Source organism: Trichosurus vulpecula, chromosome 6, assembly GCF_011100635.1.
Source record: "Trichosurus vulpecula isolate mTriVul1 chromosome 6, mTriVul1.pri, whole genome shotgun sequence".
In the NCBI taxonomy this organism is placed as follows: domain Eukaryota; kingdom Metazoa; phylum Chordata; class Mammalia; order Diprotodontia; family Phalangeridae; genus Trichosurus; species Trichosurus vulpecula.
In genome coordinates, this window is record NC_050578.1 from 3,707,061 (window position 1) to 3,731,453 (window position 24,393).

Here is a 24,393-nt window from a genome sequence, read left to right on the forward strand (position 1 = left end):
AATCTCTGGTGAGTCACTCGCTGCTGACTGTGAGTTGGGAGAGATATTACTTCATCGTCCTGGGCTTTTTTAAAATTTTGAATTGATAGATTTAAATTCGAGAGGTATACTTTCCAAATATATCCCTTTCTCTTCATCTCAGGAGACATTCCTTTTGACAAAAAACAAACAAAACAACCAGCCCTACACCTCAGCTGAGTCCAGCAATACATTCTGGACCCATAGCCCCCCACCTGTGCATTGTCTCAACCTTCCTCTGGGGCTGAGGTTATCATTCTAGTCACACAGCATCCAGTCTCATTTTATCTTGCTCTTTCCTGTTCTGTGGTTGATGTCCTTGTGTGAAATGTTTTCCTGGTTGTGCTTATTTCACTTTGGATCAAATCTGAGGGGGCGTGTACATGAATGTGGGTGTGTGCACAAATCTGAAGGTGTACGGGTGTGTGTAGGGGTGCAAATCCAATGGGGTGAATGTGTGTGCACAAATTTGAGGTGGGTGTATGTGCATATCTAAAGTTGTGTGGGTGTGGGGCTGCAAATACAATGGGGTGAGTGTGTGTGCACTAATTTGAGGTGTATGTGCAAATCTGAAGGTGTGTAGGTGTGGGGAAGTGCAAATCCAATGGGGTAAGTGTGTTTGCACAAATTTGAGGTGTATGTGCAAATTTGAAGGTGTGTGGGTGTGGGGGGTGCAAATCCAATGGGGTAAGTGTGTGTGTGCAAATTTGAGGTGTATGTGCAAATTTGAAGGTGTGTGGGTGTGTGTGTGGGGTGCAAATCCAATGGGGTGAGTGTGTGTGTGCAAATCTGAGGTGTATGTGCAAATCTGAAGGTGTGTGGGTGTGTAGGGGGGTGCAAATCCAGTGGGGTGTTTGTGTGCAAATCTAAGGGGTGTGTGTTTGGCTGATGAGATTGTTGGTGACCAGGAGAATGATCGACGTAATCAGTTGTGCCTGCTGTTCATTTTTCTTTCTTTTGTTTTAAAAACCCAGAGGACCCTCCCTGTGATGTTTGTCCGGGGTTCTTGCATGACATCCTAATGGAGCTTGTTTTGGAGTGAGAAAAAAAGGGTTCTTTTTCAGTCAGTCAGGAAGCATTTAAGAGAGAAGCTAGGTGCCCAGCTGAGCACTGGGTATGCAGAGAAAGACAAAAGCACAGCCTCTGCCCTTCAGGAGCACACATCCCTGTCTTTTGAGGGAGACACTGTATACATACAAGGTCCATGCCAAGGAGATCGATAGCAGACCCAGAGTGAAGGCACTCACCTGGAGGGACTGAGAAAGGCCCCCGGGGGGCAGGTGGGATTGGAGCTGAGGCTTGAAGAAGTCAGGGAGGCTAAGAGGGGGCAGGGGGCAGGGGGCGAGTATTCTAGAAGCAGTGGAAAGGCCCAGAATGGGGTATGGACTGTGTGAGGCAGCATTGCTGGAGCGCAGTGTATGGAAAAGGGTATTGTAAAAAGATGAGAAGGGTGGAAGAGCTCAGGCTTTAATGCTAGACAGAAGAGTTTCTGTTTGATCCTGGAGGAAATCAGGAGCCACAGGAGTTTATTGAATATGAGAGGTGTCAGGTGATGGGATCAGACCTCTGCTTTGGCAGCTTTGGATGAGTCTGGGAGATCTCTGGGGATTATTTTAAGTCTGGGGGCTCTTCCTTCACCCTTTAGTGGTATTTGGTGAAACCTATGGACTCCTTGGAATAATGTTTTTAAATGCACAAAATGAAATACACAGGATTACAAAAGAAACTAATTATTGAAATACATTTATCAAAATATTAATGAGCCTCCAGGTTAAGAACCCAGACCTAAGTAGAAGTGAAGGGCTGAATTAAGGTAGAGGTCACACGAGTGGAGAGAAGGGAACACGTGAGAGAGATTCTGAGTGTCGAAATGATTGAGCCTTGGCAAGAGATTGGCTGTGTGGGATGAGTGTGAGAGAGGGGTCGAGGCTGGCGTCTGAGTGACTGGAAGGATGGTGGTGCCTTCAGCAGTTACGGGGGAGTTAGGAAGAGGGGAGCTTTGGGCAGAAAGAGCATGAGTTCAGTTTGGGACGTGTTTTAGTTTGAGATGCCCACGGGTCCTTGGGTTCAAGATGTCCAAGAGGAAGTTGGTGATGAGAGACTGCAGGTCAGGAGAGACTTTACATCTGGATGAACAGATGTGGGAATCATCTGTTAGAGATGATAATTGGATCCATGGGAGTGGATGAGATCATAAATGACAGTCTAGAGGGAGAAGGGAAGAGGGCCCAGGGCAGAGCCTGACACCCACATGAGTGGGTGTGGTCTGGATGAAGGAAATATCCTGGGAGAGTGAGTAGGAGTGGTGAGACAGAAGGAGAGAGAAGCAGTTGAGAGTAATATGACGGAAACCCAGGGAGAAGAGAGGATCGAGGAAAAGAGAGTCACTGACAGTGTCCAAGGGCTGGAAAGAGGTCAAGAAGGAGGAAAAGAAAAACTTCAAGAAAAAGGATGAGCCTTGAGAAAAGGCCACTAGATTTAGCAATTAGGAAATAATTGGTAACTTCCGAGGGAGCGGTTGGAGCTGAATGCTCAGATGAGAAGCCATGTTGTAGAGAATTAAGAGCGAGAAGAAGGGAGGTGGAGAACCTTACCATAGACTGCTACTCAAGGCGTTTGGCCATGAAAGAGAGAAGGGATGTGGGACAATAGCTGGCAGGGATGTTCAGATCCAGTGAGGCTTCTCTGAGAACTGGGAAGATGTGGAGGCATGTTTGTGGGCAGCAGGGAAGGAGTCAGTAGATGAGGGGGGAGGAAAGACCAGAGGAAGAGTGGGGCCCGTCTGCCGAATATGACAGGATGGAATGGGATTGATCACAGGTGTGTTGAGGTTTGCTTTGATCAGAGAAGGGCCATATGGGGCTGGGAGCAAGAGATAGTGGGAGATAGTGGCATCTGAGTGATGTAAATGTGGAGGAGGATGAGGAGGAAGAAGAGGCAGGGCAAAGAGAGAGCTCTCGGTGAGTAATTTTTATTTTGTGTGTGTGCAGTATGAGACAAAGCCGTTTCCAAGTGAGGTGAGGGGGAGACTGGAGGCCAGATGAGGCTTTCTGGAGCAGCTGTTTCATAGAGTGGCCTAGGGGATCCAGGAGGGAGGAGTAGCTGCCCCAGTGAGATTACAGAACATAAATCTGTAGGGCCCTGTCAGCACAGTTTAGTGATTTCCTTCAGCTCCATTCAGCAGCAAGTAATATAGGAGTAAAGGAGATGGATGGTGGGTTGGGTATGCCCAAGTATGTTTGGTTATCAAGCAGAGGGTCAAGGGATTAGAGAGGAGGGGACAGTGGAGGGGTGACCTGGTTCACCAAGGGGTAAAGATAAAGAAGGGAAGAGAGTCCGGACAGTTCAAGAGTGATGGCCTGGGGAAGAACTGAGGGGTGGTGCAGTTAGGGGTCCTGGTGAGGAAGAAAATGGGGTTAGGAGTTAGAAGGGGCAGGGAAAGATGTCATGAAACAAGATTATGATCAGGTGAAGGGAATCGTGAATAGGTGAAGATGGAAGGAAAGCCTCGTGGGTGATGGCAGGGGGCATGACCTGTCGCTGAGGTCGGGTTGGAGGAGTAGGTCATGAGGACTGAGGAGATAAGGAAATTAGATTATTTGAGGGAGTATCATGAGGGATGTTGAAGTCTCCCCATAATGAAAGCCGGATTTAGGGAGGAGGGAGCGACTCTGAGCCAGGCAATGAACTCACAGTGGATGGAAGGCAAATGTCCTTGCAAGTCTGTAAATCACGAAATCATGGCTAGTCCAGGCTCTGGCTTGCATGTTGAATTTGGATAGTGTGACTCTTGGAGGAAGGGGAGTTGCTGAGTGATAGTGGGAGAGGGAGAATGGGCTAGAGAATGGCCCCAGAGAAGCTTTGAAGTTCTTCTGGGAGCATAGGTTTTGGAGTTTGGGCTTCTGAATGGGGGTTCAGATGTGTGCCCTTTGTAGATGAAGGAACTGAGAATCACAGAGGTTAAGTGATGGAGGAGGGGTGCAGCTACATGGCGTGGTGGCTAGAGCTCCAGGCTTGCGGTCAGGTAGACTCATCTTCCTGAGTCCAAATGTGGCTCAAACACTTATTAGCTGTGTGACCCTGGGCAAGTCACTTAACCTTTCTTCCCTCAGTTTCCTCATCTGTTAAATGGACTGGAGAAGGACATGGCAAATCACTCCAGTATCTTTGCCCAGAAAACCCCAGATGGGGCCACAAAGAGTTGGACGTGGCTGAAAGAACTCCTCAACAAGAAGTGATCTTCCCCAAGGTAGCAAGTGGCAGGTGCCACAGCTGGACTTTGAAATGAGTTGATAGATTCACTGACTTCAATCTGAAAGGGACCTTAGGAATCATGTTGTCCTATCCCTGTGAGGTCAACTGAGTCCTGGGCTTGGTTGTGCTTGTCAATACGGAGGCAAGATTTCCGGTCAGAAGCCTTAGCCAGCTGCACCATTGGCTCAACTACAGCTAACAAGATGGTGGAGAGACTGAAGAACGGGTGAAAAAGGCACGAGTGAAGGAGCTGTTCATGTTCACCCCGGGTGGAGGAGAGTTAAGGAGGACACGACCTCTTGTCATGGGAAAAGCTGCTACTTTGGGACCCTCCTGCAGCCTTTATGAGTATCCTGCACTCCCCTCTCCCAGTCCTAAAGTCATACGAAGTCTTCACGCAGTTGAGTGATAAGGCAGAAAGCTTTGTGGTCTAGAGAGTGCCCCCTAGATGGCTTCTCCAAGACTACTAAGGGTGGACTGAGTGACCTCTGAAGTTGCTTCCATCATGTTAAGCCTAGGGATTGACGGTGCTGCCAAAGAAGGAGTCTTGCTAGGCCCACTGGACCCTTAGAAGTAGCCATTCAGTGGGGAGCGTGGGGAGGGAGAGAGAGAGTCTGGAACTCAACGTTTTAAAAATGAATGCTGAAAACTGGTTTCACATGTAATTGGGGAAAAGTCCTGAATAATAATAAAAAGGAAATAGCCGTTCATTTCAAAACGATAACAAGAAGATGAATGAGAAGGCATGTTGGTAAGTTTGAGAACAAGGCTGCTTCTCTGTCTTTTTGGGCTCCTGGTAGGACAAGGATCCCCAGCGGCTTTGGGATTGGTCTTAGCCAGCCCTGCCTGAGGGAGCCCTAGCCCCCACTGGGAGGTGGCAGAGCCTGGCACACCTAGGTCAGAAGGAGACCCTTGGCCATTTCCAAAGACTCTGTCTAGGTCCTGGCTCCCTTCAGGACTTCTTTAGGGGATGGAGGCCATCAGTTCTGAAAATGGCCCAAGCTGTTTGGAATTTATAAAAATGGAAAACATCGAACCTGTATCTAGTTGCATGAACGATGCCAACAACTTTTTTTTCCCATGTCATCACCAAATGTGAGATGCTGCAGAATTCAGTATTCTCTTGAACTGGGTAATCCTTTGAGAGCGTTTTGTGGCCTTCTGCAGAATGGGCTGGACTTTAACACTCTAATAATCATTCCAGCTCACATTTCTTGAGCCCGTAAAATTCACAGCCTGGCCACCTCCCAGCTGCCCTGAAGGTGGCTCATTCTTCTCCTATGGATGCTTCCTTGGCTGTCCCATCAAAGGGTACTCACACCAGGAGTGCAGATTACAGCCCTCTGTACCTTCTTATCCCATTTTCCAGGACCTCCCTGAAATCCTTCCCAAGGAGTGAGTTCAGCAGGCTTTCTAGTAGCTCCCTTGCTGTTGTATGGCTAACGGCAGAGCCCTAGAGCTGTCCGTTATTTATCCGTTAGACATCTTCTGAGATGACTAGACCACCATCCGTATCTGCCTGCCAAATATCAGCTCTGTGCAGAAGGCCTTCAACTTGGGGCCTTTTCTGATCACATATTTCTCTGATATCTTCCTTTTTATCCAATATCATCTATTCTGCCTTCCCTTCCCTGCTTCATTCCCTGCAGATGACTCGTGGCCTCCTCACTGACACTCCTACACTGACTTGCCTATTGGGAGACCTGTGTCTTTGGTTCTTCAGAGACCGTGGCATTTCTAGGGTTTGTATCCCTGAAGTGTGACCAGAACAATCCTGGTGGTGTTCAAAAGGGGTTATTGTGTCCAGGAGACACAATTTCCCAGTTTCCCAAATGTACTCCATCCTGTTCTTTCCCTCCCTTTGTGCTGTTCTGGGCCTAGTCCATCTACCATGCCTGCACTTGAGTTCACGTCCCACCTCTGACAGCTGCTGACCTTGTGACCCTGAGTAAGTCACCCAAGCCCTCAGTGCCCCAGCCAGCTCCCTGATTAGACCTTAACATGCTGAGAAGGGGTGGTGATTGGTCAAGGGAGTTTTGTCCCTTTGGGGTTCTGTAGACAAGTCAACTCAGGAGTCCTGACTCCATCCCACTGAATTATCAGCATCAGAGTAATTGATTGTAATTAATTTCCAGTGGTTGGTGAAACCACATCATGTGTGTGTGTGTGTGTGTGTGTGCGTGCGCGCGCGCCCAAATGCACGCCCTTTTTTTTAAACTCTTCTAGGGAGCCGTGGGGGCTTCCCAGGCAGGGGGAATTCCTGATTCCCCAGAAAGAGAAGGCTGGACCCTGAGAGAGGTCAACGATAGTGGGCCAGGCAGACGAAGAAGCATTTGGGCCAGAGAAGCTGAGTCAGTAGGAGAGGCTGCTGCACCCCTGAGAGGGTGGGCTGGGCCTGGCTGTGACCTGGTCATTGTGGGCAGTGGCCCTTCCCTGTGAGCCCCAGGACATCCTAGCCTTTATTAATTACTACCTGGAGGACGAGCTGGCTTTCACCCTTAATGATAGATCAGAAGCTAGGATTGCTGGGCACCTAAAGAGCCACGTCTCTGTATTCCATTGCTGCTGGTGGGGAGGCAGGGGGTGTGATGGGAAGGGCTCTGATACCAGGGAGCTGTCATCAGTTTCTTCACCTGTAAAACTGGGCTTTTTTCAGTGATGATCTTCCTTCCCTGGCAGCAGTTTGAAAAAGTAATTTGTAAATAGTTAAGTTCTCATAAATCCAAGCTATCTTAGTTCCTCCATTTACTCATTTGTTCATTTGTTGATTCATTTGTTTGTTCGTTCATTTATTGTTAAATACCTGCCAGGCATTATTATGTATTATTATGTATTATGCCAAACAGCTGGCAAGATAGGAAATGTAGGCAAGACCTGTGCCCTCCTGGGTGTGGCGTAAGAGGGCATGAGACCCAGACCCAGATGACTGTGATGCATTGTTACATCACAAGGGCCAAGCTCAGAGGCTGAGCGGGGAGGGCATTCCAGGTGAAGGGGAGCAGGCAGGACTGCCCAGAAGTCCTTTGGGTTTCTTTTGAGTCTGTTGAGTAAACATAGAGAAGTTGACCAACCTTGTTGGTGCCCACAGACTCTTTAAGAAAGAAAGACTTAATTGTGAAATCAAATCAGATTCTACCCCACCATTTCCTCAGGTCTCCTAGGAAATGAGCGGCCTGTCTTCTTGCTTCCATCCCCCCGGGTCTCTACTAGAAAAGCTACAAATGTGAGGCTCTAAGTTACTCTGGGAATGAATCCATGGCCTCTGTGCCCTCAGGTCTCGCCTCCTTCTTGGGCCTTCATCATTATGATAACAAGAGCTCACATTCCTGTGGCATTGGAAGGTTTACAGGGCACCCATAGCTGTGACCTTGGGAAGTAGGTGCTGTGATGACCTCCATTTTACAGGCTGAGAGGAGGCTCAGTTACATAGCCATCACGTCTGAAGCAGGACTCTAATTCAGGTCTTTGGATGCGAAATCTATCCCTCCATCCGCTGTGCCATATGATTAATGCTGTCTCAGTGGACAGCCAAGAAGGCCTCTCTCCTACGTGAGGCTTACGTTGGCTTCTGGAGTTCTGAGGCCTGGCCGCCTACTCAGGTGCGTTATGGACGTGCGTTAGGCTGGAGGGAGTTAGAGGTTTGTAATGGATGTTTACTCCATACCGGAACTCTCCACTTCTCTGCACTTGGCTTTTCAGTGTTTATAGCAAATATGTTCAGCTTTGTGTCGCAGGAAGTCCCTGACGTACAAAAGGGTTGGGCTCCCGAGGCGTGTGCTCAGCTGGGTTGAATGCAGTAAATATTTATGGAACAAATGGACAAATGACCTGGTCGAGGCATTTTGGTAAATGGCGGTTAGCTTCACCTGCTTCTCCCTCCTCTCACCCCCTCACATTTGTCAAGGCTCGCAGCCAACAGGTCTACTGTATACGCTGCAAAGAGCACAGGAGGACCAAACCTGGCTGCAGTACTTGAATACTTACGTAGACGGTGAGCTCATCGTGTGAGCGCTCTGTCCCATGATGCAGTGGGACCCCTTGCTGCTCTCCAATCCAATCTTGGTGATTCTCATCCATTCATTTCCAGGAATCCTCCCACCCCCATGTGACTGGTCTACCTCCCTCTCCTTTTCCATTCATATATGTCTAAGTAGGGCTGTGGATAGAGCGTCAGACCTGGAGTCAGGAAGACTTCTCTTCCTGAGTTCAAATCCAGCCTCAGATACTCAGTGACTGTGTGACCTTGGGCGAGTCACTTTACCCTGTTTGCCTCAGTTTCCTCATCTGTAAAATGAGCTGGAGAAGGAAATGGCTGACCACTCCAGTGTCTCTGCCATGAAAACCCCCAAGGGGGTCACAGAGAATCGGAGAGGACTGACAGTGACTGAGCAATGACGTCTTTGCTGGCCTCTTCTTCTCTTGTGCGGGTATCATTGCTGCTGGCCGCCATTTTGAATCCACTGCGGTTCTGGAGGTCATGGGCTTCCTTTTCCAGGGTTCAGGTGTGTCTCAGGCAGTGTGCCTGTGCTTGCTGGTGCTGCTAAGGGTTATTCTTTGCTTCACAAATGGAATAAAGAGAAAATGAGATGGAGAAAGAGAGAACTTTCTAGGAAAAATCGGAGAAAAGAGAGGCAAAAAGAAGACATCTCTGTACCCAAGGTGGGAGGAGAGAGCGGAAGGAGGAATGAACTAAACTGTGTTGACCTCAAGGCCTTGAGGCTGCAGGCGCCCCATCCCTAACCTAGGAGAAAGAGTGATGGCCAGTGCCATATGCAGTGGCCTCCTGAAAGAGAAGGGGAGTGACAAGGAGGAGACACTGGGTCAGAGAGTCCCAGGTCCTTGCTGAAACCTGCTAGCCTCAGAGTCATTCTCATCTTTCCTTGGAATTGAGTAGTAAACTTGGGGTCTTCTCCATCCCAAACCTGCTCTTATGCCGAGTCTCTCTGATGTCCATGTAGGTGACCTTTGGAACAGCCCACTCTCAGGTCACTGCCCAGCCCAACTCCCATGACCTCCAGCTGCATTCCACCCTGGCCTCCCGTAGGGCGGGTCACATCTTGGAGCTCACTGTCATTAGTCATATGCTCCGTGATCTTGAGCTCTGAAATTCCTCCCCCTGATCGGGATCGCCTGTGTCCCCTCTCTTCCTCCCTCCCCTCTGCCAGCCTTCCTCTTCAGTGTGACCCCTCCCTCTTCTCCTGAGTCTTTACCCCTCCTCTGGTCTCCCTTTCCTTCCTTCAGTCTTGACTCACCCTCCGGCTCTTACTTATTCTGCTCTGGGTCACCCCTTCATCTGCCTTCTCCATTCCTGCCCCCAAGAAGTCATAGGGCAGTGCTGGCTGGTGTCTGATACCAGTTCACATTGAGTGATTTCAACTGAGCCTTTGCTGCGTCTTGGAAATGCTTCGATTCTTCCCTTTTTATTCCTTCATTCTCCCCACAAGGGCTGCTTGAAATCTCCTTTCTCTGAGCAGACAACCTTGGCTCTCACTGACTGAGAAAACCAAGGCCATTGGTCATGACTGCCCTCATCTCCTCCAGCCATCCTCAGCCCTTCTCTCCTCCTCTGCCTCCAACTCAGAGGTCATCTTCCTCTTTGCCAAGTCCAGCCTCCCATCTTGTGTCCTTATCTCACCCCTGCTCTCTTCCAGAGACTGCACTCCCCTCTCCTCTGTCAGCCCTGCTCTCCCTCTGCTGGCTTCCTGCCCCTGCACCCCCACCTGAAAACAACCCACTTGATCCTGCCTTGCCTTTAAATCGTCCTTCCAGAACTCTCCTTCCCATCTCAGCCAAATTCCTGGGATTTACTGAGCTTCCTCCCCTCTTTCCCTAGTCTTCAAATGCATGTTGGTTCTGCTCCTCCTTCAGAAGCTTCTTTGGCTCCCCATTACCTCTAGGGCAAACAAAATCCAAAAGCCTCCATTGGGCATTTTAAGCCCCTCATGATCTGGCTCCAGCCTGTCTTTCCTGGTGATCACCCCCATTGGCCACTCTACACTCCCGCCAAACTGGCCTCCTTTCTGTCCCACATACAGAATGACTCCAGCCTTGGAGTCTTTTCTCTTCTCACTTCTGCCCTTTGGAATCAGTCCCTGGTCCAGGCTCTGCCTGGCAGTGGGGGGGTTGGGGGGGGGCATCCTCCTTTGGTGATTTTTCTGGTTGTTTGAAACCTCCTTCCTCTCCCATCCCTGGGGGTTTATATCCCATTACCCTGCATTCATTCTCTGTGAATATGTGCTGTCCATCCATGGAGTCTGGAAGATAAGAGACTCCTGTGGTTGTTGTCTCTGTATTCCTAGTGCCTGGTACCCAATAAGCACTCCTCAGTGCGTACTTCCTCTCTCCCTCCCTCTCTGTCTGTTTCTGTCTGTCTCTTCTCTTTCTCCTCTCTCTCTGTCTCTCTGGCTCCTCTCTCTCCCTCTCTCTCTCTCTCTCTCCCTCCCCCTCCCTCCCTCCGTCTCTCTGTCTCTCTGTCTCTCTCTCTCCCCCTTCCTCCCCCCTCCCTCTCCCTCTCTCACTCCCTCCCTCCCTTCTCCCCCACCTTCTCCCTCCCTCCTTCCTTTCCTTTCCCTCCATCCCTCTCCACATATATACACACACGTGTATATCTACATATATACACACATGCTCATTGATTGATTGCTAAACCTCCAGAAATCTGTCAGTCAGTGCTAGCCCTGCACTGAATCTTTTCTCGGCAATGTTACCAGGAGTCTCCCAACTGACCCCTGCATTCCAGCGCCATGTTGGCCGTTGCTTCTTTCTGGATGCCCTGTGGGTATCTCAAACTCAATTTGTCCAAAAAAGGAACTTAGTGTTTTCCCTTCTGAGAACTGTCTGTCTTAACCTATTTCTGTTGATGAAAACCACGTCCTCCCAGTTACTCAGGTCATAACCTCCAAGTCATCTTTGATTTCTCCTCTTCTCTCACCCCTAGGTGCATCCACTCACCAGAAGCTGTTTATTTGACTTCAGCGCCCTCCCTCTTAGCATCTCTGGCTTCTTTCCTGGACTCCAGTGATAGCCATTCCTTGTTCTCCCTGAGGCCAGTCACTCCCCTTTCCCGATCTGCCCTTTACACAACTGCTGAAAGATTTCCCTTAGGTATATGTCGTTCCTCTGCTCACAGACTTTCTGTGGCTCCCCATTGCTTACAGGGTAAAATACAGGCTTTTCAGCCTGGCGCTTTAGGAGCTTCACCCTCTGAGTACTGTGGACCTTTTCAGATTTGTTTTGTTACCTCTCTGGGTGGTGCAGGGAATGGAGTGCTGTGCCGGGAGTCAGGAAGGTCTGAGTTCAAACCCAGCCTCAGACGCTGGCTAAGTCACTTAACTTCCGTCTGCCTCAGTTTCCTCAGCTGTAAGATGAGGGTGGTAATAGTGCCCACCTCCCCATGTGTGCAAAGTCTTTACAAGCCTTAAATTGCTATTGAAGTGCTAGTTATGATACTAATGATAACTATAACGGAAGTTTGTGTCCAGTTAAGGCCAAATTCCATGACACCCTGGGACGTTGCAGGTTCTGTTTGGACTGGAAGCCTTTCTGGCTCTGACCTTTCCAGAAAGGACCTGCCCAAGTGGTCGGCACCAACCTCCTGGTCTAGTCCCTTTGGTGAGCGCTGGGGCGTCCCTCGAGCTGTCCGTGGCTGTGCCTTGTTCCTGCTCTGTGACTTCCTCATATCCTTCGTGGAAGGTACCCTTCCTGGACAAAAGCACTGTTCATCTTGGGGAGGCTGCCTTGTACCCTCGGCACACACACTTAGAAGCTGTGATGGTCCATGCTATAGCATTAGAAAAAACATCGGCTGTTATCCTTGCCCAACTGCTATCTTCCTGGTTCCTGGATGACCTTGTCTGTCAGCTTGGCTGGCCCCTGGGGAAAGAGTCGGGTTTGCCTCGAGGCTCCCTTGGAGTTACATGTTGTGTAGCTATTCTGACAGGTCCTCAGCCTAGGCTTGGACAGCCCCTGCTAGCTGGGAGGGGCAGGACACGGGGCAGGCTACTGATGGCAGGTTGTAACTTGCAAGGAGTTTGGGTGAGATGGCATTATCATGGGTGAATTCAAACACTGTGACTGGTCCAGAGGGCCAGGTAGGAGCTGTAGAGCCGGGCTTGCTTCCTCCTTGAAAGTTTCTCTTTTCTGAAATGGCAGCACCAGAAGGTGCCAGGCCAGAGAGGGGAAGCCTAGCAGAGAGCTCCCATGCCGTGGGCCCAGAGGCCTGCTAGTGCTGATGCCAGCTTCAAGGTATTAGTCTGTTTGGTGTGGCGAGAAGTTTCCCCAAAAGCCTTCTTGACTGAGCTATCTGCCGCATTGGGTACCCTACACTCCCTCTCCCAGCCCTAAAGTCAGCCCCGTGCACAAGGTCACAGGTGGCGCATTACCACGAAGCTGTAAGGGGGTCAGGGCTGGTGAGGATGCTGAGACCTCCGAGCGTCTGCCAGGGCCGAGTCCTTGAGGTGGCGTCGACCGTAAGCCCGGTCCTGGGCTCCTTGAGCCACGTCCCCCTTTCTCTGTCTTCAATGGGACGTTCTTGGGTTAATGTGCGTTCCACATGTTGATGTGAGCAGAGTGAGAGTGACTTTGTCACAGATAGTGCCTGAATGGTGCGGTTGAGCGTTGCTCTGGGCGTAGGCAGGTGAAGGGAGGGGTGTGCGGAGCTATGCCCAGATTTGTAACCCGTCCCTCGGTCAGTTGGTCAGCAGGCATTTAGGAAGCACATATGTGCCAGGCACTGTGCTAAGCTCTGGAGATAGAGAAAGGCAAAAGACAGTGGCTGCTGCCCTCGGGGGCCTTTATGGTCTAATAGGGAGCCAGCCTGTAAATAACCACATACAGCTACAAAATATAGAGAGAAATGCTAAAGGGAGATGCTAGCAAGGAGGATGAACTGGGGAAGGCTTCCTGTAGTAGATGGGACTCAAGATGAGCCTGGAAGAAGCCAGAGAAACTAAGAGGCTGACGGGAGGAGTGGGCACATTCCAGGCCCACAGCACAGCCCAGGCAAAGGCATGGAGGTGGTACACGGACCACATGGATTAAACGAGGTTGAAAAGAGCAGAATAAGAACATTGACCCTCCAAGCAAGAAGTTTATGAAGCTTCCAGGATGACCTTTATTACTTTTAACCTGTTGATGTTAATGTTACTCAAAAATCTTCCAGGCCTCCTTATTACCTCTCAAGTAAAGTTTGGACTTCTGATTTGCGTTCAAGGCTCTTCACAAATTTGGGCTGTCTCATCCTTCTGGCCTTTCATCTGAGCCACCCTACCTCCTATTAAGTGTTTTACTTTGTGCTTCCTGGATATACCCTGTGATTTCTTGCCCCCAAGCCTTTGCTCATGCTGGCCTCCTTCCTGAAAGCCTTCCCTGATCCCTGTGGTTGTTGGAGACACAGGGACCTCACCAAGTACTTTGCCTCCCCTATTTTGGCCCTTCAGGGAAGGCCAGTTGTACATGAGGTCCTTGGGCGGTCCTTGGGCAGTCACTGGCCAGTACAGTGTGGAAGTGGGATGGCTTTGTCTGGGGACGGATGGAAACATGCTCAGTTTCCCCAAGGAGACCTGGGCTGATGTCTCATAGTTCTCAGCGTGCCTTCGCATAGTCAGGCTGTGTCTGAGATATCCTTGCCCTGTCACGTTACTGGGGTGTAGAGCCCAAAGGGACCCCAGAGGTCACTGTGGCCGGCCTCCATGTCCCATAGAGGAGTGAGTGAGTGAGTGTGTGTGTGTGTGTGTGTGTGTGTGTGTGTGTGTGTGTGTGTATGGGTGTTCTCCCTCCCTTCTCTCCCCCTCCCTCTTCATCTCTCCCTCTCTCTTTCTCTCCCCTCTCCCTTTTCCTCTTCCCTTTCCTTTCTCCTCCTCCCTCCTTCCTCTTCCCTCCCTGGGCCAAAGTTGTCCCAAGTACTAAAGGTTGCTAGCTTGTCCCTAGCAACAGCATGTAGTGTTTTGTCTACAGTGTGACGAAACAAAGAGACAGCATTGCCTGGTGGTTAGAGCCGGCCTTGGCATCTGGAAGACCTGGCTCTGAGTCCCTCCTGTGACCTGGCCTGGCTCTGTGGCAGTAAATTTGTGACAGTAAATTCCTAACAGTGTGAGTTGTGGAGGACGAGCCGGCCTGCATTGGGAGAGGGGCAGTTTCTTGTGCCAGTAAAATCCCAGTTCTGGTCCTCATCTCTATCCCTATGATGATCTGGCCCAAAGGAGAGGTCCTGTCAGGTGAGGAGATGGCCAGGAAGAAGGAGCAGTGACCCACTTCTTTGAGGGGAAGGCATCATTACAGGATCAGACAGGAGCTTACTGGGAAGAGAAAGCCTTCCAGAGGAGGAGGGCTATGCCAGCTCTGTTCTCCTGCCTGCCTCCCTCTGGCCAGCACCTCCCTGAGTGACCTGATTTGGGACCCCCAGCGCTTAGCACAGAGCCTGGTACGCACCTAGAAGGCCCTTAATAGCTGCTCATTGACTGACTGATAGCTGTGGGGGGGCTGTTCTCCACTGGGCATCCTCCACTATGGTCTGGGGTACCCTCCTCAGTGCAGGGAGTTGAACTTTGTACACATAACAGAAAAGAAACTGAGTCAGGTGTTCTCAGGATGTCCATAAAGAGCCCGTGGCAACAGTAAACCCCTGGAAACCCAGCAGACCCTCCTTGTGGCTGAGGACCCGGCTTTTGGTCCAGGCCCCAAAATACTCATTGAGAATAGGCAAACAAAGTGAGTGCTTTCTAATTTCTGGCTTCTAAATCGTAGGCTTCCGTTGGAGGGTCATCAGAGCTCTGGCCCTTTGGACCCAGACTCTGTAGGACAAGAATAAAAGTCCCAGGTGGGAGGACAGTGGAGGGAGGCCATTCAGGGGGTCAGGGAGGGGATGAAGGAACCTAAAGGAACCAAGGCCCTGGCCTTGGACTCGGGGAGGTAAACACACAGATATCCTCAGAGCGTGTTCTGCCTTGTTCGGGGTGGGCCACAGATGGCTCTGTTTCTGGGCCAGAACTGGGGTCAAGGAGATTTCTTGGCGGGGAGGGCGGGGAAGTAGGGGTCACTGTGAGATGAATGAGGGCCATCTGTTTTCTGGTATAACCCAAGTTATACCAGTGGGGTGCCCAGTGCCCTGTCCCTCCGACTCATTGTAACCCTTGGATATTATCTGCTGCTTTCCTAGTCTGCCCAGGCCGGAATGCAGCAAAACCAGTCCGGTGGCCCGGGGGAGGAATTTCGAGCTTGAAAGCAGGTGAATTTGAAAGCCCTGGTTGTTGTGCTCGGTCACTTGTCGCTAACCTTTTGATCATGGGGAGGACTGCCCTTTTTTCATTTAAAAACTGTTTAATGGATGCCCTTCTTTCAAATGTCAGTCCCTTGCGATGACTCCCTGCCCCCATTAGAGCCCTTCCTGGTTACAAAGGGCAGGTAGGCGAACAAAGCCATTTCTTGGCCTTTTCTGACGAGTTATGCCTTGTTCTTCCCCCTGGCCACTACTGCTCTCCCTGGTCAGTCTTCTAATTCCAGACTGGCCACTTACTGTGGCCATTGTGCAGATTTACCTGTGGAATTCTGCATCTGTTCATATGAAGGGTGCCTTTTAAATATCAAACACTTCTGGGTCCTCATGGTGATAATTGTATTTTTAGTACCCGTGGATTGAGAAAATTCATAAGGACCAAGAGCTTGGAAGCCGAGCACCAGGGATATGAAGACTGTGACTTGACCCATCATTCAGGTCATTTGGTGAAGGGATATCAAAGCCAGAATAAGGATGTTCCCATGATGCACTGGACCCTTTTCAGACCAGGGCTCTGTGGCCCCTGGGCTGGTATCTCTGCTCTAGGGATGAGCCTTGGACCCAAGAGTGCCGGGGAAGGCTTTCTCTTCTTCTGCTAAGAAACCTATCTCCGTGGACCAATGTCAACCCTGACCCCAGTGAGTTCCTGGTGGTGGAGGGGGCACAAACAAGCTGGCCAAGGAAGAAACACAGCCATGGATGATGTCCATGGCGTTCTCTTGGCAAAGATACTGGAGTGGTTTGTCATTTTCCTTCAGTCTACAGATGAGAAACTGAGATAAACCCGGGGTCACATAGCTGCAAGTGTCTTCAGCTGAATTTGAACTTAGATCTTCTTGACTTCAGGCTCAACGCTCTATGCACTGTACCACTTAGTTGCCCGTACTTTATACAGTAGGTACTTAATAAAGTTGGTGAGGTGTTTGTCATTGTGTCTTACTAACTGGGTGGGGAGCTAGAATCCTTGGTGTGAGCTGGGAAGCTATAAAAGAAAGATGCTTTTTAATATCTACTTGTTCTCTAATTCCCAAGGTAGGCCCCCCAGTCTTTCCTGCCTTGGACTCTGTGCCTCTTTCCTCCCTGGTGATGCCATGCTGTTACACCCTCTTCTTCAGCTCCTTTTTTGGCTCTCCTGACAGATTTAAAATAAAGTTCATATTCCTTCACTTGGCATTCAAGGCCTTCAACATCCAGGTCCCAGTCTGCTTCCCTGCAGCAGTCCCCCGATGTACCTGTCTATCCAGGCTACTTGCTGCTCCTCATGTGTTCTCTTTATCAGTAGTTCCAGTCTTGCTTGGAAAGCCCTTCACCCCACCCAGATCCCCACCAGCATCTTCTGGCCTTTAAGACCCAGGCCTAATGATGCCCCCTCATCGCCCCAGTCTCCTTTGCCTTCCATCCATTCCTAATTTGTATTGCTCACAGTTCTTACCCCACGTTCCTGGCATTCCAGACATTTGGGTCCGTCTCCCTCTTCTCTTCCCTATCCTGACTCTAAACTCCTTGAGGGCAGGGGCCATGGCCTAGACAGCTCTGTATTCTGTGCATGTGGTAACGAAATGAAAGACCAAATGAAGGACAGAGCATCATTCCCTGAGAGGGCGTCAGCATCACGGCCCTGCTGCTGCTGAGCCCCTGTAGTGTAGACGTCGGGGATTTCACTCCTGCTCTGACTCTTTTGAGGGGTCAGCTCCCCAGCCTGGTGTGGGGGGAGTATACTGGGCAATGGAGGCTGGAGATCGTGGATTCTAGGGTTATTCACACTCATGGATAAAATGACTGTATTCCAAACAGCTGATTAAATCCTTTCTATATTATATGCTTGAGGACCCAGAGATAGCGGATTAATTCCCATGTTCTCTTTTTCTTAGGTTAGTTACTAAAATTGGTCTGTATAAGCTCTTTTTGTGGTGACAAAGAATTGGCAATCGAGGGGATGTCGGTCAGTTGGGGAATGGCTGAACAAGTTATGGTGTATGCCTGTGATGAACTACTGTTGTGCCACAAGAAATGATGAGCAAGATACTTTCAGAAAAACTGGGAAGACTTACATGAACTGATGCAAAGTGAAGTGAGAAGAACCGGGTGATCGTTGTGTACAGTAATTGAGTGGTGTACAGTGATTAACTCTGAATGACGTAGCTATCAGCAATACCATGATCCAAGACAGTTCCAAAGGCCTCATGATGAAAAATGCTCTCCACCTCCAGAGAGAGAACTGGTGAACTCTGAGGGCAGACTGAAGTATAATTTTCTCACTTAATTTTTCTTGCTTTTTCAAAAGAATATGGCCGAAACAGAAATCTGTTTTGCATGATTTCACATGTATAATTTATCATTGCTTGCCTTCTTAACGGGTGTGGGAGGGGGTTAAAGGGAGAGAGAGAATTCAGAACTCAGAATTTAAAAAGAAAAGAATGCTAGTAAAGACATAAATGTTAAAAAAAAAAGGTTTTCCTAGATGTCTGTTTACAGTAGGGGAACAAAGCAGGGGTGGGGGGAAGGAAGAAGAAAACAAGTCATGCCAGCTAGCAGAGGAGACAATAGTCAGGAACTTTGAATCTGCCCCGATGGTGATAACTAGGGCATAGGTAATCGGTTACTGAGTGCATCTCTGGGTGTGTGTGTGTGTGTGTGTGTGTGTGTGTGTATGTGTGTACTGTAACAGTGTCAGATCACCGACTTGGGAGCTAGGAAAGACCTCATTCAGTCCAGTGCCTTCATTTTCCAGATGAGGAAACAGGCTTACAAAGTAGATAAGTGACTTAAGCTTGAAGGAATCTTAGAAGTTATCAAGTCCAACCCTTTTGTTTTAGAAAGGAGTCAACTGAGGACCTGATAAGGGATAGGACTTTGTCAGAGTCACACAGGCATCAAGTGGTATTTGGATTATCTTAGTTATAAATATTTTATTGGAATTTTAATAACTATCAACATTAAGTAGGAATAATGACTGATGTTTATAGGGCGCTTCATAAGCATCATCTTATTTGGGCCTCAGCAACCCTGGGGAGGGAAGTTGTTAGAAGTATTGAGGCATTGAGAGGTTACATAACTTGTCCAGGGTCAAAGAGCTGGGGAATGTCTGAGGAACTTGGCATGGAGGTTTTCCTGACTACATGTCCATTGCAGTTTTTTTTTTAACTTTTTTTTAATGAATAAGGTTTTATTTTCTTTCCCTCTCACTGTCCCCATTGAGGCAAAATGAGTCTTGTAACATATGCATAACCAGGCATAACAAATTCCTGTACTGACCGTGTTTAAAAACTATATGCCTCATTCTTTATCTTTGGTCCATCACCTCTCTATCAGGAAGTGGGTGGCCTGCTGGATCACTATCCTTCGAAGTCACAGTTAGTCCTTCCAGCCCTCTTGCCAGTACTCCACACTGCCTCTCAGTTGAGAAAAACGTGGAAATCTATAAAAACCTTCTCTCGTTTATGAAAAGATAAAAAATGTGTGAAAAGAATAACAAGCTTTCTTTTGCTTCTTCGTCCCTGCCGATCTTTTGCTTCCAGGAATAGTGTTTGTCGTTGTACTTTAATGTGACCTCTGACTCTGCCTCCTCTGTAGTCTATATGTGTGATGTTCCTTAAGCAAAAGCCAACCAATTCCCCTATGACCAGCCCCACTGGTTCAGCCCTGGCCAGGCCCCGGACACGTAGGCTGCTGCTTATTTCCCGTGGTTTATACCAAGCTGGGAGGAAGCTTTTTGCCCAGGGTTTTTTGGGTTTTGTCTTTGGTTTCTCAGCCTCACCTTGATGACCTCTCTTTTCTCCCCCAGGTCCGGACCCTCTTTGTCAGTGGCCTCCCTCTGGACATCAAGCCTCGGGAGCTTTATCTGCTCTTCAGACCATTTAAGGTATGCATGAGATGTCTGCTTCAGACTCGGCATTCCATTGCTTTCTGGACTGCCCTTGTAGTGAGACTCTCCCAAGGTTGACCCGCCAGTTCTGACGCCTCACCCAAGGTTTATCAAGCACCTGCTGTGTACCAGCCCCTGTGCTTGGTGCTAGAGATGGACAGAGAAGTACAGAATTCGCTGCTTCAGGAGGCTTCCAGCCTGCCAGCGCAGACACGTACCTGTGGTAATACAGAGTATAGAGGGAGGCAAGGGGGAGGGGTGCTGAGAAAGATTTCATCACCCCAAACTTTAAAGGAGACCAGGCCCTCCCCAAGGGGTCGAGGACAACATTCTAGGCAAAGGCCTGGAGATGAGACGCTGGCATGAAGTCCAGTTTATCTGGACTGTTGAGTTTGTGAAGGGAGCCGTGTGTAATAAGCCTGAAAAAGCAGGCTGGAGACAGAGGGTACAGGGAGCCACCAGAGATCATTGAGCTGGGCTCTGGATGGGTCGGAGCTGGGGGATGCTCGAGGCTGAGAGAATGAGGAGGAGGAGGCAGAGCTGGGTTGGACCCTGATTTTAGGCGGGGCTGTGGTTGGTGGGGGGTGAGATTGGCACCTCCAATATTATTTAAGATAGGTGGGAACCTGATATCCCAGGGATTGAGAGAGAGAGAGAGAGAGAGAGGTTGGCTAGCCACAGGGAGGGGGAGGGGCAGGAGATGCCCTCATAGCAGAGCAGGTCTGGCTGCTTTCTTGCCAGTGTTTGGTAAGAATAACCTTGGGCTTGGTGTCAATGACTTCCTCCTAGGTGGGGGTCTTTGGGCTTGGCCTGGGTAACTGCTGGAGGGGCGGGGCCTAGGGCTCTGATTCCTGAGGGGACACATTTTCTTATTGGGTGTAGGAGAGAGGCCTCCAGGGGCATTCATGGCATGGGGCAGTTCTAGTGTGGAGACTCCCTCCCCCACTGCAGGGGGCAGCTGTTTTTTCTTGGTCTTGGCAGGAAGTGGCAGAGGCAGAGCTGGACCCACCACCCCTGCTGACCCTGGCCCCCTAGCTGCTGTCCCGGCTTCCTCTGCATCCAGGGAAGTCTCTTGAAGGCCCCTCTGCTGCTCTGAGCAAGACTTCCGAGGTCCCTTCCAGTGCTAAATCTATCATCCTACCAAGACACTTAGCTTTCTAGGCCTCAGTTTCCCTATCTATAAAATGAATGTTTTGGACTAGAGGGTGTCTGAGGTCCCTTCCAGCATGAGATGTCTATGAGTCCTTCCACCCTCCCCTCCACAGAGAGCCATCCCCTGTAACAGAATCACCAGAAGCTGGTCAGATGCAGGCCTCTTTCTTGTTCTTTGTATCTGGGGATGTTCAGTTTTGTCAGTGACCGTCAAATTAATTCATAATAAAAAAGTTATTTTAGAAGGTTTTTTGTTTAAAAAAAAAATAAGGAAAAATGTCCCCCTAAGCTTGGGGCCCTCTGCAGATGTTCCTGGGGGCTTTGGGAGATTGAAGGAAGGACGGTCTCTTCTGACTGGGCAGATTGGGGAAGGGACCTGGCCTGGTGGCGGCTCAGGACGCCTGGCTTTGAGTTGGGGCTTCTCCACTGCCCAGCCCTCCCTGCCTCAGTTTCCTGTTCTGTCAGTGAAGGGCTGGACAGCCAGCTCATCCATGGAACGTTTGTGTTCCGGGTACGTGTCTGCAGCTGCCAACGGCTTCTGTGTCCTGCTGTTGTCTGCCACTGATTTGACACCTTCTCCTCCTCTTTTTTCAGGGCTATGAAGGTTCCCTAATAAAGCTGACATCGAAGCAGGTGAGAGCCCCCACCTGGGGCCGGGGTGAGACAGCAACAGCCCATGCAGGAGGCTGGGGGAGGGGCTAGCTCATTCTTGAGTTGTCCTAGCACGCAACAGCCCCCTCCTTAAGGGAGAGATGCTGAGTCACCCCTGTGTGCTCATCCTGTGCGTAGTGAGTGGTTCCTACGTTAGCAGCCATTAGAAACATGGGCTTGGAATCACTGCTGTTTCCTTTACAGCTGGAGAGCCGCAGATCCTCATGTAGTCCTATCTTTTTGTTTTATAGAGAAGGAAACAGCTTCAGTGACTTGGCCAAGCACTCACTGGACTGAATGACTAAGTGTGACTTGAGAGGATTAATGGAGGCATCCCTCCCATCCTCTGGGTCCTGACTTGTGGCCAAGCCTTTTTCTTTGCTTACCTGTATTTCTTTGTTGCAGGGGAGGGTCTTTTTGGAAGGAGGTGGGGCGGATCATTGGGAAGGAATGAAAATGTATAAAATCAGTTTTGTTTTGTTTTTTAATTAAATGAGAAACTTATCCCAGTGAAGGAAGTACATCCTGCCCAGGGACACCCTGTGGATGGCAGTGCTTCCTCAGAAGCCCCTTCCATCCCCTCCCCTGTACCCCGCCCCCACCCTGGCTCCTGCCAGCTCTGACCCTGCCCTTTCTTGTTCTTTTTCTCAGCCCGTAGGCTTCGTCAGCTTTGATAGTCGATCAGAAGCGGAAGCTGCCAAGAATGCTCTCAATGTAAGTACCAGACAGATGGCGCCGTTGAGGCTTTGGTAGGGACAGGGCAATGGCCCGGTCGGGGAGGAAAGGGAGAGAGCCCAGATCACGCAGCTGCATCATCTTCCTCCTGAGGGTCAGGAGGGCCTTTCTGGGTTCTCATCTGCTCAGGCCCATTTGGGTCTAACAGGACTCCGCGTCTCCACCACCTGAAGTTGATGATTGGGCGCCATTTTGAATTTTGGTAATGTTCTCTGGCAAGCTCAGAAGGACCTTCAGCTTCATGAGGGCAGGGACCTTATGGCCTTAGGTTAATGTATTCTTGCCATTATCCTGAGCACAGGGCTTTTGTAAACATTAGGTGCTGTATAAATGTTGGTTGAATGAATGGAACGGGTCTCATTAGGGCAGAGACATAAAGAGAAAGATGCTCATGGGTCTGTCCTCAGACTTATGATCCAGCCAAGAATTTTTCTTCCGTTCAGGGAATTTTCCATCCCAGGCTCAGGATTTCTTCCACTGCACAGAAATGACCTGAGGCCCAGTGAGGCTTTGGGGCCCTTTTTGGGCTTAAGTTTTCCTCATCTGTAAAATTCAGAGGGTCAGGCAGGATGATGACTTAGAGTCCTTTCCAAAGAAGTGGATTTTTGGAACTGAACTTTCCCCAGTTGGGCATCAAGATCTCCCCTCGCCTTCACAATAGTGCCCCCTTCCCTGCCTTTGGAAGCAGAGTATACTGGACATTGCTCAGCCCTCGTTGACTCAGGCCAGTTGTTATGAACAGCAGACAGACTCAGGAGAGGGATGACCTTGGGTTCCAGGCAGAACTCTGCCAGGGTCTCTGGGCTTCTCCTGTTTCCTGCCCTCCCCTCCCCTTCCCCCAATATCCCGAGGCCCTTTGACCCGGAAGGTTGCTCTGCAGTGGAAAGCTGTCTGTCCCTACAGGCAGTGACCCAGCACATAGTAGGCGCTTAATCCATACTGCTTGGTTGGTTGATGCCTCAGAAAGATACTATCACTCTAATATGTAATTAGGAAACTCAGATTTAAAGTTAATTTACTTACCCTTGATTCCATCGCTGCTGAGAGCCGGGAGATCACGGAATCCTTGGTCTAGAGCATGAAAGAACCTTTCAAGGCTATCTAGCCAATTAGTCCCTAAACATTTATTAAGCACCTACTATGTGCCGAGTGCTGGGGATACAAAAAGAGGCAGAAGATGGTCCCTGTCCTCACAGAGCTTATAATCTGACAGATGAGGGAGACATCATGCAGATGATCCAACCCTCTTTTCTTTCAAGCTTTAAGATTTTTTATTTTTAGTTTACAACACTTGGTTATACATAATTTTGAGTTCCAGATTTTCTCCCCCCGCCCAAGAAGGCATGGAATCCGATATATCTTCTGCATGTAATTTTGAATTGAATTTATTTACACACTAGTCAAGTTGTAAAGAAGAATTATGACCAGTGGAATGAATCAGGAGAAAAAAGAAGCAGAACCAAAAACAAAACCCCAAAAAACAAAAACAAAAGACAAAAAAAAAAACAAAGGGAAAAAAAGGCAAGCATAAAGTGTGCCTCAGTCTGCATTCAGACTCCATAGTTCTTTCTCTGGATGTGGATAGTATTCTCCATTGTGAGTCCTTTGGAGCTGTCTTTGTACCTTGTATTGCTGAGAAGAGCAAAGCCTATCAGGGTTAGTCGTCACAGAATCCTTGTATCTGTGGTTGTGTATAATGTTCTCCTGGTTCTGCTCCGCTCACTCAGCATTATGTTGTGTAGGTTTTTCCAGGTTGTTATGAAGTCCGTATCATCCCCATTTCTTATGGCACAATAGTATTCCATTACCTTCATATACCACAACTTGTTCAGCCATTCCCCAGTTGATGGGCATCCCCTTCATTTCCAATTCTTTGCTACTACAAAAAGAGCCACTATAACTATTTTTGTACATATGGGTTGTTTTCCCACTTGTGTGATCTCTTTGGGATACAGCCCTAGAAGTGGTATTGCTGGGTCAAAGGGTATGAACATTTTTATAGCCCTTTGGGCATAGTGCCAAACTGCTCTCCAGAATGGTTGGATGAGTTCACAACTCCACCAGAAATGAAGCAATGTTCCAATTTTCCCACATCCTTTTCAGTATTTATCATTTTCCTGTTTTGTCATTTTAGCCAATCTGACAGGAGAGATATGGCACCTAAGAGTTGATCTGCATTTCTTTAATCAGTAGTGATTTAGAGCATTTTTTCATATACCTATATATATCTTTAGTTTCTTCCTCTGAAAACTGCCTGTTCATGTCTTTGACCATTTCTCAATTGGGGAATGACTTGTATTCCTATGAATTTGGCTCAGTTCCCTGTATATTTTAAAGATGAGGCCTTTATCAGAGATGCTGGTTGTAAAGATTTTCTCCCAATTTTCTGCTTCCCTCCTAATCTTTGTTGCATTGGCCTTTTTATACAAAACATTTCAATTTAACA

General features: G+C 49.1%; 1 protein-coding gene across 2 annotated transcripts in view; it reads left to right on the plus strand.

Annotated features, from left to right (window-relative positions):
- RBPMS (RNA binding protein, mRNA processing factor) overlaps positions 1–24,393 on the plus strand; it is a 153,038-nt gene that overhangs the window by 50,335 nt on the left and 78,310 nt on the right. For both annotated transcript variants that reach the window (XM_036764657.1, XM_036764658.1), the window contains exons 2-4: positions 19,329–19,406; positions 21,156–21,194; positions 21,864–21,926. In XM_036764657.1, the coding sequence (XP_036620552.1) occupies positions 19,329–19,406; positions 21,156–21,194; positions 21,864–21,926 (180 nt within the window). The remainder of the gene's footprint in view (positions 1–19,328; positions 19,407–21,155; positions 21,195–21,863; positions 21,927–24,393) is intronic.